The following is a 12,657-nucleotide window of genomic DNA, read 5'->3' as shown; positions in this document are numbered from 1 at the left end:
AAACTTGACCCATAGATGGCGCCACTAAATTTACGTCGTACGCCGTTTGCCTAATTACATACTACTAAAATTTTTCTGGCGCTTATACGCCGTTTGCCTAATTCCCTACAAATTCAACTGTCCACTTAAGATACCTGTCTAAGATTCAGGATCGTGAAAAAATAAATAAGATTCAGGATCGTGAAAAAATAAATAAAATTGATTAACAAAAAATAAAATGCTTATTTACAAAAATTATATTCATGGTGCTGCAGTTCATTTAAAAATGTATTTTTTTATAATTATTTTGTAATTAATTTAAAATTAATGATGAAGAACAAAAAATTATTTAAAAAAAAAATATCCAAAATTTTATTATGGTGTTGCATATCATTTAAAAGGATTTTTTACTCCAATTCTTTTTTAATTAATTTTAAATTAACTCGGACTTATGTACAGAAATTTAATTTTATAATATAAAATATAATACAGAATTTTACAAGGAGTAAGTATATCACAAGAAAACCTTTTCGTAGAAAAGTGAAAATCCACCCTGAAGGGTCAAGAAAAAAAAGGAACCAATTGACCTGCTGCGATCCCTTTTTATCACTTTCTTGCAGGAGACATATTTATGTCAGGGTCGGATGAAAGGTCAATATGTATTTTTTATTTAGGATTATATATATATGTGAGTGTATATTGGATTGTGGATTTACGTTCCCACCAACATATACATGCATACACGGATATGACGCAAGAAATCAGCCGATTGCCTATTTACTCCCTACTGAGCGGTTTGTTGAAGAGCACCAGCACATCTTCTGCAACATCTCGGAAGAATACGACAACAAGTTCTCAGTGATAGCCCAAGGTTCCCCACCAATCGAGTCCGTCACTCCAATTTTATCATCCAACATTCCGCTTCCGAAGCTTCCAGTTCCACGCTTTTCGGGAAGCTTTACGGATTGGCCCTCGTTTTACGATGGTTTCCTACAACTCATCCATGACAACAACACTCTCTCTAACATCCAGAAGTTTCACTTTCTCAAGCAGGCCTTGCCCGAAGGACGGGACCAGGATGTCAGTCACATGGCATTAACGGATTCTGGGTATACGGTAGCCTGGGATCTCCTCGTCAAGCGCTACAACAATCCACGTCTCCACTTTATGCACACCATGGCAGCACTGTATGGGCTTGAGTCGGTTCCCAAGGAAGCTTCAGAAGGTATCAGGCGCGTGCTAACCCTGGCTAATGTTTGCATTAGTGATCTTCGACGTTTAAAAATAAACATTGATTCCTGCGATCACTGGCTAGTGCATCGTCTGTTAACCAAACTACCAAGCAGCACTACGCAAGCGTGGAAGCACTCATTGGGGAGCTCCACCGAGATTCCAACCTTTTCGATGTTGGAGACTTTCCTGCTGGAGCGCTTAGTTAGCATCGACCTAATCGAAAATCGAAACCAACCACTTGGAACTCGTTCAGCACCAGAACAATCTTCCCATCCACGTGCGCCTAACCGATCCAACTTCAATTCCACTAACCGCCACAGTTTTCATGTGACTACGGAAATGGGAGCACCCCAGTGCACTCTCTGCCAAAGAAACCATGTTCTCCGGAGATGCCCCAGTTTTCTCGCGAAGGATTGCTTTGCTCGTAAGACGATCGTCGATCGCATAAAAGCATGCCTCAATTGTCTCAGCACAGGCCACGCTCTAAGTCACTGCAGCAGCACTCGCAATTGCTTACAGTGCGGCCAACGCCACCATACGCTACTGCATTTTCCGAACGTAGCAACCCAGCCTACCAACTCTGCCCTATCGCGACAGCCAACGAACGGTGTCCATAGCGCGCAGGGCACCCAACATAGCGTAGCATCCCGCTCATCTGTTTTGTCTCAACAGCACAGCTTAGCCCCCGGCTTAAATGCTTCGAACGAGACGCAACTCCTCAGCGCAGTTGCCACCTATCAAAATCCATCCACCACGATTCTCGCCACGGCCCTAATTCGAATTGTCAACGACCAAACGGGACAATCTGTTTTAGCCAGAGCGTTGATTGACCATGGCTCGGAAGGAACACTTATCACCGAAAGCTTAGTACAGACGCTGGGTCTCTCACGCACCCCTATATCTGCGGAAATAACAGGGATCGGCGACTCCTCTCACAATCGTTGTCGACATAGTACCAATTTTGTCCTAAGCTCGATTTCAGGTTCCCAGTTCACATCGTTTGTATCCACTGCATTTATTCTCCGTACACTTACAGGGCACCTTCCAAAATCGGATGTCGACCCTCGCTCATTCCAACACCTTAAAGGATTGCAACTCGCCGATCCCAATTTTGCCCGCTCCGGTCGTATTGACGTGCTTGTGGGCGTTGATCTTATTCCACAATTGATGCTCCCAGAAATTCGACGAGGAACTCATGAGGAACCAATCGCACAAAACACTCTTCTTGGTTGGATTGTTTTTGGACCGGTGAGGAAATCCATGACACACTCCATCACTGTCCGTTGTAACACCACGACGCTTGATCATCTGGTGCAAAGGTTCTTCGAACTAGATAGCGTGCCGTCTGAACGCCAACTCACCACAGAGGAACGATGGTGTGAAGAACACTTTCGTCAAACCCATGTTCGACAGCCCAACGGGAAATACATGGTTCGCTTACCACTGAAAACCTTGTTCGACCCGTCACAAGTTCTAGGCCGATCAAAACATATAGCCTTAAATCGTTTCTACACACTAGAGCGAAAATTGCAGCAGCGCGATAAGCTTCATCAACAATATCTCCAAGCAATCGAGGAATATTTTGACTTACAGCAAATACAAGAAGTCACTACAAGCGAAGACAGTCACTCTCATATCAACACAAATGGGAAGCTCGGCGTCTTCTGCAGCACGATTCCACACCATGCAGTCCTGAAGGAGGACAGCCTGACGACTAAACTCAGGGTAGTCTACGACGCCTCTTGTAAGAGCTCCAACGGGAAATCACTGAATGACATTTTATGTACTGGCCCAGCTCTACAGAACGATTTGGGAGGAGTGATACTAAATTGGCGTTGTTATCGCTATGTTTTCGTGGCGGACATCCAAAGGATGTACCGATGTATCGAAATGCATCCAGAGGACTCTCAATTCCAGCGCATTTGGTGGCGTGACAAAACCGGAAAGTTAAAAGAGTTCCGTCTCACCACAGTTACCTTCGGAACAGCATCAGCGCCATACACAGCGATTCGGGTGATCCACCAAATAGCTCAGGACGAACGAGAAAATTATCCGCTAGCAGAAAAGGTACTAAAAAGGGAGATTTATGTTGATGACGTACAAAGCGGCCATGAGACCACGGACGGTGCCATTCGAGTGCGAAACGAGGTCATAGCAGCCCTCCGCTCGGCTGGTATGCATCTTCGAAAATGGGCAGCGAACCACCCGGCGTGGCTTAATGATATTCCTAAAGTAGACCTCTGCAACCACTCAATCTTCGAAATGGACAATAAAGACAGCATTAAAACGCTTGGACTGTACTGGCAGCCAAACCCGGACGTCTACGGATTCAAAATCCATTTCTCGATCAATCCCACACTTTCGAAAAGGGCTCTTTTATCAACAGTGGCGCGGCTCTTCGATCCATTAGGATTTTTAGCACCCTTGATAGTCATGTCAAAAATTCTCCTCAAGGACGTATGGAGCTTCCGTATGCAGCAAACTGATGGCACTTACCGTGCACTCGATTGGGACGACATGCTACCAGAGTCTTTGGCAGCGCGTTGGCAGCGATATCTCGAACATCTTCCAGAAGTTCAACACATTCGCATACCACGCTGGTTCGGTTGCGATTTCAGCAATGTGATATCTCTTCAATTGCACATGTTCTCCGATGGGTCGTCCCTCGCGTATGCAGCGTGTGCCCACCTTCGAGTACTCGACACTGCTGGAATGATACATACACACTTAGTCGCAGCTCGCACTAGGGTTACACCAACAAAGCCTCTCACCATACCGCGAGTGGAGCTTTCCGGAGCAGTTCTAGCTACCAAACTCGCCACATGGATCCAGCAGCAACTTCACGTGCCTCAGATGCGGGTCACAGTGTACTACTGGTCAGACGCCATGATCGTGCTTCACTGGATATATGGAGATCCATGCAGGTGGAAGACTTTTGTAGCCAATCGAATTGGCAGCATCCAAGAGGTCAGCTCTGCTTCCCAGTGGGGTCATGTGTCTATGCAGGACAACCCTGCGGATTGTGCAACGCGCGGTTTAACCCCACTACAGCTCGCGCAGGATAAGCTCTAGTGGAGCGGCCCAGACTGGTTGCAGGAACCCGAAGATCATTGGCCCAAGGTAACTCTTACTTCTCCAGATCCGAGCACAATCTGCGAGGAACAGGCAGCAAAAGTTATCCACGCTCACACCTGTGCCACTGATTCCTTTGTTGAGTCATTTTCGTCATACAGTCGACTTGTATTTTCCACAGCATTCATTAATCGCTTTATCCATAATACTCGCTGCAAAAGGGAGGCTCGGCTTTCCGGACCAATTAGCGTAAAGGAGTTTTCCAAGGCAATGTATACTCTGGTTCGCGTTGTCCAACAGGAAGCATTCTCTCACGAACTGTCCAAGTTGCGAGCAAACAAATCGCTCTCAAAATCTAACAAGCTTAGCCAACTGTCGCCATTCATAGATGCCCAAGGGATCCTCAGAGTGCGGGGCAGACTTCGAAACGCTTTGCAGCTCACCACTCAACAACGCACGCCCATCATCCTACCGAAGTCACATCATTTTACGGACCTCGTCAAAAAAAACGCCCATCTGAACACCATGCATGGGGGTGTGCAACTGACCCGTGCGATCATCCAGCAGCAGTTTTGGATCATTAATGGCAAACAAGCGGTAAAAAGAGTTCTCCGACAGTGTGTGGCTTGCTTTCAGCATCGCCCTAAACCCTCTCGACAATTAATGGGTGATCTTCCATACCATCGTGTTAATCCGCCGAAAAGAGCGTTCGAAGCTACAGGTGTGGATTACACAGGATCTATCGATGTCAAGGCCTCGAGGTTCAGAGGACACACTACATACAAGGCCTATATTGCAGTATTCATTTGCCTCGCCAGTAAAGCTATCCATTTGAAGCTTGTTATATATATTGTCAATTTTCACATCTGTTTTGTACTCCTCCATTCTATACACTAATACACTTATGTAGTACTTTAAGGATCTGGTAACTCTATAAGCTTCGCATACAATAAAGTCAGTCTGAAATAGAACTCAACAAGAACACAACATATTGGCGACGAGGAAAAAGTAAAGTTTTTAGTCGAAAGATAAAAACAGTAAAATCGCGTAAATCGTGTCGAGTAGTCGTTGATTTTCATCAAGATGCCGGCAGATGAGGATTTGATCCAATCGATACTTGCTCAACAGCAAGCATTTACAAGAGACATTATGGAACAGCAACAAAAATGGATGCAAGCAATGATGGAAAGAAACGCTTCTCCAGGGCAGGGTGATTCAAGCCACACGGGTGAATTATCTGCGTGCCCCCCATTCCACAAATTCGACAAAGACAATCAAAACTGGGAGTCTTACCTGGAACAGTTAACCCAGCATTTTAACGCGTATTCGGTTAGTGCAGAAATAAAGCAAAAGGCTTATTTTCTTTCGTGGTGTGGCATAAATATATTCGAACTATTGAAAAATCTGTTCGGGAGCAACAATTTGAACACGTATACATACAAGGAACTCACAGACAAGTTAACGGAACATTTCACAACAAAACGACACGTTGTTGCTGCTCGCTATGAGTTTTTTAAAAGGGAGATGAAGCATTCACAAACACATAGAGAGTGGGTAGCCGACTTGCGCGGGATCGCTCGGGAATGCCAATTCGTCTGTAATGCCAGCGGTTGTTCTTTGTAACGAACGCGTACAGTAAGTCCTAAAGTTAGGTACAGTAAACTGTCCCTAACACTGCACGGGTGGTCTCTACCGCGCCCCTCTGTCTACTTGGGGGACGGCTTGGCTCAGTCGAACGGGGCGTGGGTATGGGCACGGCAAACTAGACTGTGTACGTTACGGAAATTTGTCGTAGACAGAGATAAGGAAGTGGGAAAAGGAAAGTGGTAGGAGTCGGCCGATCCTTGGGTGGTTTATACTACTGACCCTATTGAATGAAAGACTAGATGTTATTGTCCTTCGTCTATACCCTCCCTTCCATGTAGACTTTACCCTAAACAGTGGGGGTCTACCCATATTCAACTGCCATGTTTGACCCGAAGTGCTCTAAATAAAAAGAATTTATCTCATGTTCATTATATATAATTAGATATAATCAAAAATAAGGCAATGTAATCCATAGAAAAATACAATTTATAAGAAAAAATACAATTTAAGGAAAATACAATTTAAATTAATATTTTAAATAGAAAAGTAAAAGAAAATGGCATGGATTTCCCATTGTATTCGAATTCGGCAATTACTTGTTTACTCACTCAGCTTTTCCGACTCTGCATCGATCGTTGGGCCCAAGAAGATGAGGTGCTTTTTGCTGTTACTTAATTAAAAAAAGAGAAAGAATACATTGGGAAAATACCTGACCACTATTTCTGATTTTATCTGCTTATAAAACTACTTAAAATAAGGTCCTAGGCTAAATTTCATACTCCTTAGAGTTTACATTGACGCAATATATAGAAAATTTAAAGAATTAAGAATAAGAATTTAAAGAATTAAATTAAAGAAAATTATACATGATTTCAGTTGGGGGTGGGATTCAATACTAATTTGGCGCAGCTATCGAGGTTCGCCTTGGAAATATTTTTTGTTCAATTAAATATTGCAATTAAATATGAGTATACTAAATATACAAATGCTCGCAGGCAAGGTTCATGTTTTTCGCACTGTGTAATACTGGCATGTGGTCTATTCAGGCTCACAAAAGAAAATTGTCCAAAATACAGGAACTGTCACTAACAAGTGGCTGGTTGCTCGCTGAAGCACAAAAATAAACAAAATTGAACTGCAGCGGCAACAGTTATTTGTTGTTGTGAATATTCTTATTTCTCCTTTACATCCTGATCCTCCCTAATGCACGCTAACTTGGGCTTCTCGGTCGCTGGTTACGTCACTCTATCGGCGGTCCATGCGAAGATCACCAAGCTAAGGGTGTCCCATTTATTCCATGTTGGGGGGGTTACTGGGGGTTCTACTGGGGGCTCGTCCTACGCCCGATCCAATGGCCAAAATCCAAATGCAAAGCCTATCAGGCTGCACCTGGTCGGAATCGTAGCACACTGTGCCCCCTGACAAAGAATTGGTCAGGTTGGCGTATTGGAATTATTTAAACACTGTCTCACCTAGTAAATTTAGTCCAACACGATCAATAACTATTGTATTTAATTTTATTTTAGGCCGAATGCCTTCGTTGCACAAGTGTTTTCCTCCTTTAATTAATCACCACACGTGTTTGTCCAATTTTCCTATCACTTTTGGAATATGCGGATTTAAACTTCTTACTCGGCCGAAGATCAGGAAAGAATAAATGCAAAGAACTTCTACGAGCTGCAGCATACCCATGCTTCCATGAAACTTCCCTACCTAACGGAGTAATCGTATGATTTTCTACCTACTCTGGTCTGTTTATGCAAGTGTGGGTGGGAATGGCACATGCATATGCATTTCTGTTCCCATATGTTGGGTGGATACAGTCGAGGAACGAAAAATTGGCCTACCTATATGTTTGTTTTTATCTTTGGGTGGATACAGTCAAGGAAAGAAATAATGGCCTGCCTATATATTTGTTTTCGTTTTGAAATGAGGTGCACACTACACACCCCTCCCCTACAGTTTGAATCGAGGGAAAACACCCTTGCATTAAAACTGGATAACACTAGGAGAGTGCACCATTACCAAATATCCTTGGCATGATATTTACCTATTTCCTTGCCATTCATGTCCTCCAACAAGTAACAAGATTGGCCTAACTTCTTTTTGATTCGGGCTCTCATACCAACTGGAGCAAGCTTGGCGTTAAAATGATCAGCTGCTTTGCTTAGTAAAAAGTTTCTTTTGGTAACAATTTGCCCTTCCTCAAAAGTTCGAGGTCGGCATCTCAGATCATAGCTACGCTTGTTTCGTTCGTAGGCTTTCGAAACATACTTTTCGATGCTCGATCTGATTTGCTGAAATTCGTCAGATCTGGGTAATCTAGCACTGCCTTCGGATAGGAGGTTTAGATTTCGCAATAATTTAAAATCATGGCCGTGACTAAGCATGTGCTGGCCGAAAACTGCAAAATAAGGTGAAATTCCTATTGATTGGTGGATGGAATTTCTAAGCGCGGCGTTTATGCTGCTCAAAAAGGTATCCCATTCGCGTTGGTCTGCCTTAATATATGCTCTAAGGGCTGCGTTTATTGACCTGTTTACGCGCTCTGCTGCGTTAGATTGTGGGGCGTATACACCTGTAAAGATTTGTTGCACACCATATTTAGAAAGGAACTCAGCTAGATCGCGACTCTTAAATTGAGTACCGTTATCGCTGACGATGGTTTCGGGTACTCCGAAACATGTAAATATGTCCTCTTTTAGGATGTCTATGACTACCCTTGACGTGAACCTTTTGACTGCTTTCAAAAATGTAAATTTTGAGAAGTGGTCGAGGATAATCAGTATTCCTATGTTACCTTTCTTTGTTCGTGGAAATGGTCCTATAAAATCTAAGTATAGACGTTGGAACGGTCTTTCAGATGTCACTTTAGCTCCCATTGGTGGTTTTAAAGGTCGATTCGGCACTTTAGTAGTTTGACACACCTGGCAATTTTTGATATAATTCCTAACGTCTGCTACCATATTGGGCCAATAGAATCTTCGCCGGATTTGGTCTAAGCATTTGGCGATACCGCAATGAGCTGAAGCTGGCTGATCGTGTGCTGCATATATTACACCGACTCGCAGTGAATTGGGAACTAAAAGTTTCCATCGATCATCAACATGGCCGTTTTCCGAAAACTCCGTTCGATGATAAATATAACCATCAATAACCTGATAATCTGGCAAATCGGCGTTCTTGAATTTCTCTATCAATGAAGTATATTCGGATGACTTGAATGCTTCTGAGTCCAGGTCGATTTGTGGAAGAGTTTCATACTCCAGAGCGGAGATTGTATCTGCAGCTGAACTTTCATAAGTTCGGGAAAGAGCGTCTGCCACAACATTCTCGCTTCCTTTGCGATGAACAATTGTGAAACCGTACCCTTGGAGTTTGATAGCCCATCTGGCCAATCGCCCATTCAAGTCGGATTGGTTCATGAGCCACTTTAGGCTTGCATGATCTGTGACTACCTCAAACACATGTCCTTCGATATACATTCGGAATTTCTGAATTGCTAAAACTACTGCTAGGCATTCTAGTTCTGTCACGGTGTAATTGCGCTGAGCTTTATTTAGTTTCCTTGACATATATGCTATGGGACGTTCGCATCCTAAGTCATCTTTTTGGGCTAGGACAGCTCCTACACCATATGAAGATGCGTCACACTGCACTATGAATGGCTTTTCATAGTCTGGATGACTCAAAAATGGAGCAGAGCACAGCTGCTTTTTGATTTCTTCGAAAGCTGCTTGGGCCATGGGATTCCATTGCAATAGTTTTCCTCTTAGAAGTTCGGTCAAGGGAAATATGATTGTGGAATAGTTTGGAATGAAACGTTGGTACCAACCAGTCATTCCAAGGAATCGCCTGAGTTGTCGCTGATTCTGTGGAATCGGGAATTCTTTGACAGCGGATATTTTGTCTGGGTTTACTCGTAAGCTACCTTCCCCAACTATATAACCCAGGTAGTCTACCTGTTTAAGACAAAACTGGCTTTTGTTTATGTTGATAGTGAGTCCTGCCTTACGTAATTGGGTGGCTACTTCGGATAAGTGCAGCAAGTGGGATTCAAAACTATCTGATAGGATCAACAGATCATCTAAATAAACTAATACGTTCTGCTTAAGATTGTACGGAATTACCAGATCCATTAACCTACACATTGTTTGAGGTGCGTTCGTCAATCCGAATGGCATCCGTTTAAATTGGTACAATGGTCTGTTCGGTATGGTGAAAGCTGTTTTTGCTCGAGAATCTTTGTCGAGGCATATTTGCCAAAAGGCGTCTTTAAGATCAATCTTAGAGATGCAGTGAACCGGTGGGAGACGGCTGAGGAGTCCTTCCATAATAGGAATAGGATAGGCATCCCTCACGGTTACTGAGTTAAGTTTTCGAGCGTCCAAGCACAAACGTACTTTGCCTGGCTTGACGTGAAGCATAACTGGTGAAGACCATGGTGAACTTGGCGCTTCTTCAATAACGTCCATTTCAAGCATGCGATCTATTTCGTCACACAGCAATTTCTCTCTAGCGGGAGAAATTGGGTAGAATCGTTGTTTGATTGGTTTTGCGTCAGCGACTTCAATGTTGTGTTCGATCAAGGAGGTGTATCCTAGTCCTTCTTTTTCAAACGACGGAAAAGAATGGATAACTGTCTTTAGTTGTGCCTGCTGCTTGAGACTTAGAGGCGGTTGCAAGGAATCTTGTACGGAAATTTCATTTAGATTACTGGAATGTAAAATGGATATTCCAAATCGTTTCCAAAAATCTATTCCGCAGATCACGTCTTGCTTAATTGAAGGAACTACTAAAAATGTGAAATCGGCTGATATAGAGTTGTACGTTAAAGGAAGTTTAATGAGACCTGAAACGGACTGTGATTGTCCATCTGCGGTTCGAACTACACCTTTTGTATTACTAGGAAAAGGGTTTCGCGATAGAACTTGTTGTGCTAAGCTTCCTCCTATAACGCTTTTGTTAGCTCCGCTGTCTAGCAGGGCTAAAAATTCTTTTCCGAGAACGGTAAGTGTGGTGAATGGTCGTATGTCTTCCCCCTTTCGTACAATAGATGAAATGGTAAAGCTTCGCAAACTCTTCTTTTTGTTCCAAAAATCGCGTATACGTTGAGATGATCTTGCTCTTCCTGCAGAAGAATATGGATTACAAAATATTTCTTTTCTACGTTGTTGGTATTCTTTGAGGCGGATATGGTAAGGCTTAATTGGTCTTGAAACTGTAGAACTGATTTGTGGACTATTGACACTGGAATGAATATCCATTGGGTCCGAGGCTATTGGCGGATATCCCCTCTCGGATTGCGGCGGACATCCCTGGCGGAGTTTTCCGAATTCGCGTTGCATTTCTGGCAGCTCGGCTTGTACGTATCAAGCAAACCGCAACCATAGCAGAAAATTCGCCGTGGCTTAAGGCAATCATGATACCGATGACCTAATTCCTCGCAATTCCAGCATTTTATTTCCTCAGGTGATCTAATGGCCAAAACCTCATCTGGAAATTCCTCTTCGATCTCGACGGAAATTTCTTCAGAGTCTTGTTGGGCACTCAGTGCTTCCACAAAATTCTTACGCATGACGGGTCGGGTCGTTGACCGCATTCGAAAGCTACGATAAAATTCTTCGTGCCTATGGCACTCCTTTCGCAGACTAGCTAAATCTGGGGTGTCTACATGTAGTAGTTCTAGTTTAAGGTCTGACCTTAGGTTGTTCCTAACTTCGATAGCGATGTCGCCATCTGACATTGGTTCGCGCAATGAATCGGATATTGATAAGATGGAGTCAAGGAATTCATCAAAACTCTCGTTCGCTCCTTGCTTTCGGCGTCTAATAGCATTTTTAATATCTCGGTCTGATCTCTGATCCTGGTATCTTTCCTGCAAGTGACTGCACAATTCGTACCAATTCATGTGTTCGGATGTTCTATGGATACGCCAATAGAATGAGAGTGCTGGTCCAGCAAATAGAAGATGGGCAAACTGACTTAGCAAAGGAAAATTACCATTAAGACACTGAGAAGTTAAACAGTTGACTCGGTAAATAAAATCTTCGATTGGAAGGTCGTTGGTCGTACCACTGAACTTTATACGCCAATTGGAAATGACGTTAGAAATCCTATCTGGATGCTCTAGTGAAATATCACTTGACCTGCTATTTGGTGGTCGAACTCGTTGGCTGTTGTTGCGCGCATTGCTAGAATTACTGACTCGTGGTAATGGAGGTGCTAATTCGTTATCCCATTCAAGTTGGGGTTCCTCTCGCGGGTCTCGAGAGAATATATTCAAATTCCTAATCGCTGTAGTTATTTGGTCTCCAATGGAGGCTGTAATACTTGCTCTATAGCTTTCCATTGAGCTGGATATAATTTGCTGAATACGTTCCTCTTGCATTGAGTTTTGTTCCCTAGAAATCCTATCCTGTACGGTCTCGCGTCTGGGGTTCGAGCTACCTGCTCTGGTTCTCTGATTATTTGTAGTTGGGTTGTTAGAGAGCTGTGATCTAGTATTCATCCGAGATCTTGGAATGGCTCCGGAATGATTTGGGTTAGAATCCTGGTCAGTTTGTAAGTTGCTTGGCATTCTACGCTCAGAAGGAGTACATTGTCTATCTATCATCAAAGCTCGCGGACAGCTTTGCCTACAATTTGGACAGGTATCGTTTGTTTCAAGCCATTCTAACAGACATGCTTTGTGAAACTTGTGCTTACATGGGGTTTCCATAATACTATCGCTAGGGTTCGTGTCATTGCAAATGGTACACAACACCTGACTCTCCAACGGAGTGG

General features: G+C 43.4%; 1 protein-coding gene across 1 annotated transcript; it reads left to right on the top strand.

Moving 5' to 3' along the window:
* Positions 1 to 3,102: 3,102 nt before the first annotated feature.
* Positions 3,103 to 4,284, top strand: LOC122322147 (uncharacterized). The gene has a single exon (XM_043213587.1). The coding sequence runs from the start codon at positions 3,103 to 3,105 to the stop codon at positions 4,282 to 4,284; it is 1,182 nt and encodes a 393-aa protein (XP_043069522.1).
* The last annotated feature ends 8,373 nt before the right edge of the window (positions 4,285 to 12,657 follow it).

This window comes from Drosophila bipectinata, chromosome 4 (genome assembly GCF_030179905.1).
Source record: "Drosophila bipectinata strain 14024-0381.07 chromosome 4, DbipHiC1v2, whole genome shotgun sequence".
NCBI classification, from domain to species: Eukaryota; Metazoa; Arthropoda; class Insecta; order Diptera; family Drosophilidae; genus Drosophila; species Drosophila bipectinata.
The sequence above is the reverse complement of the archived record's forward strand: the minus strand, read 5'-3'. Positions and strand labels throughout refer to the sequence as shown.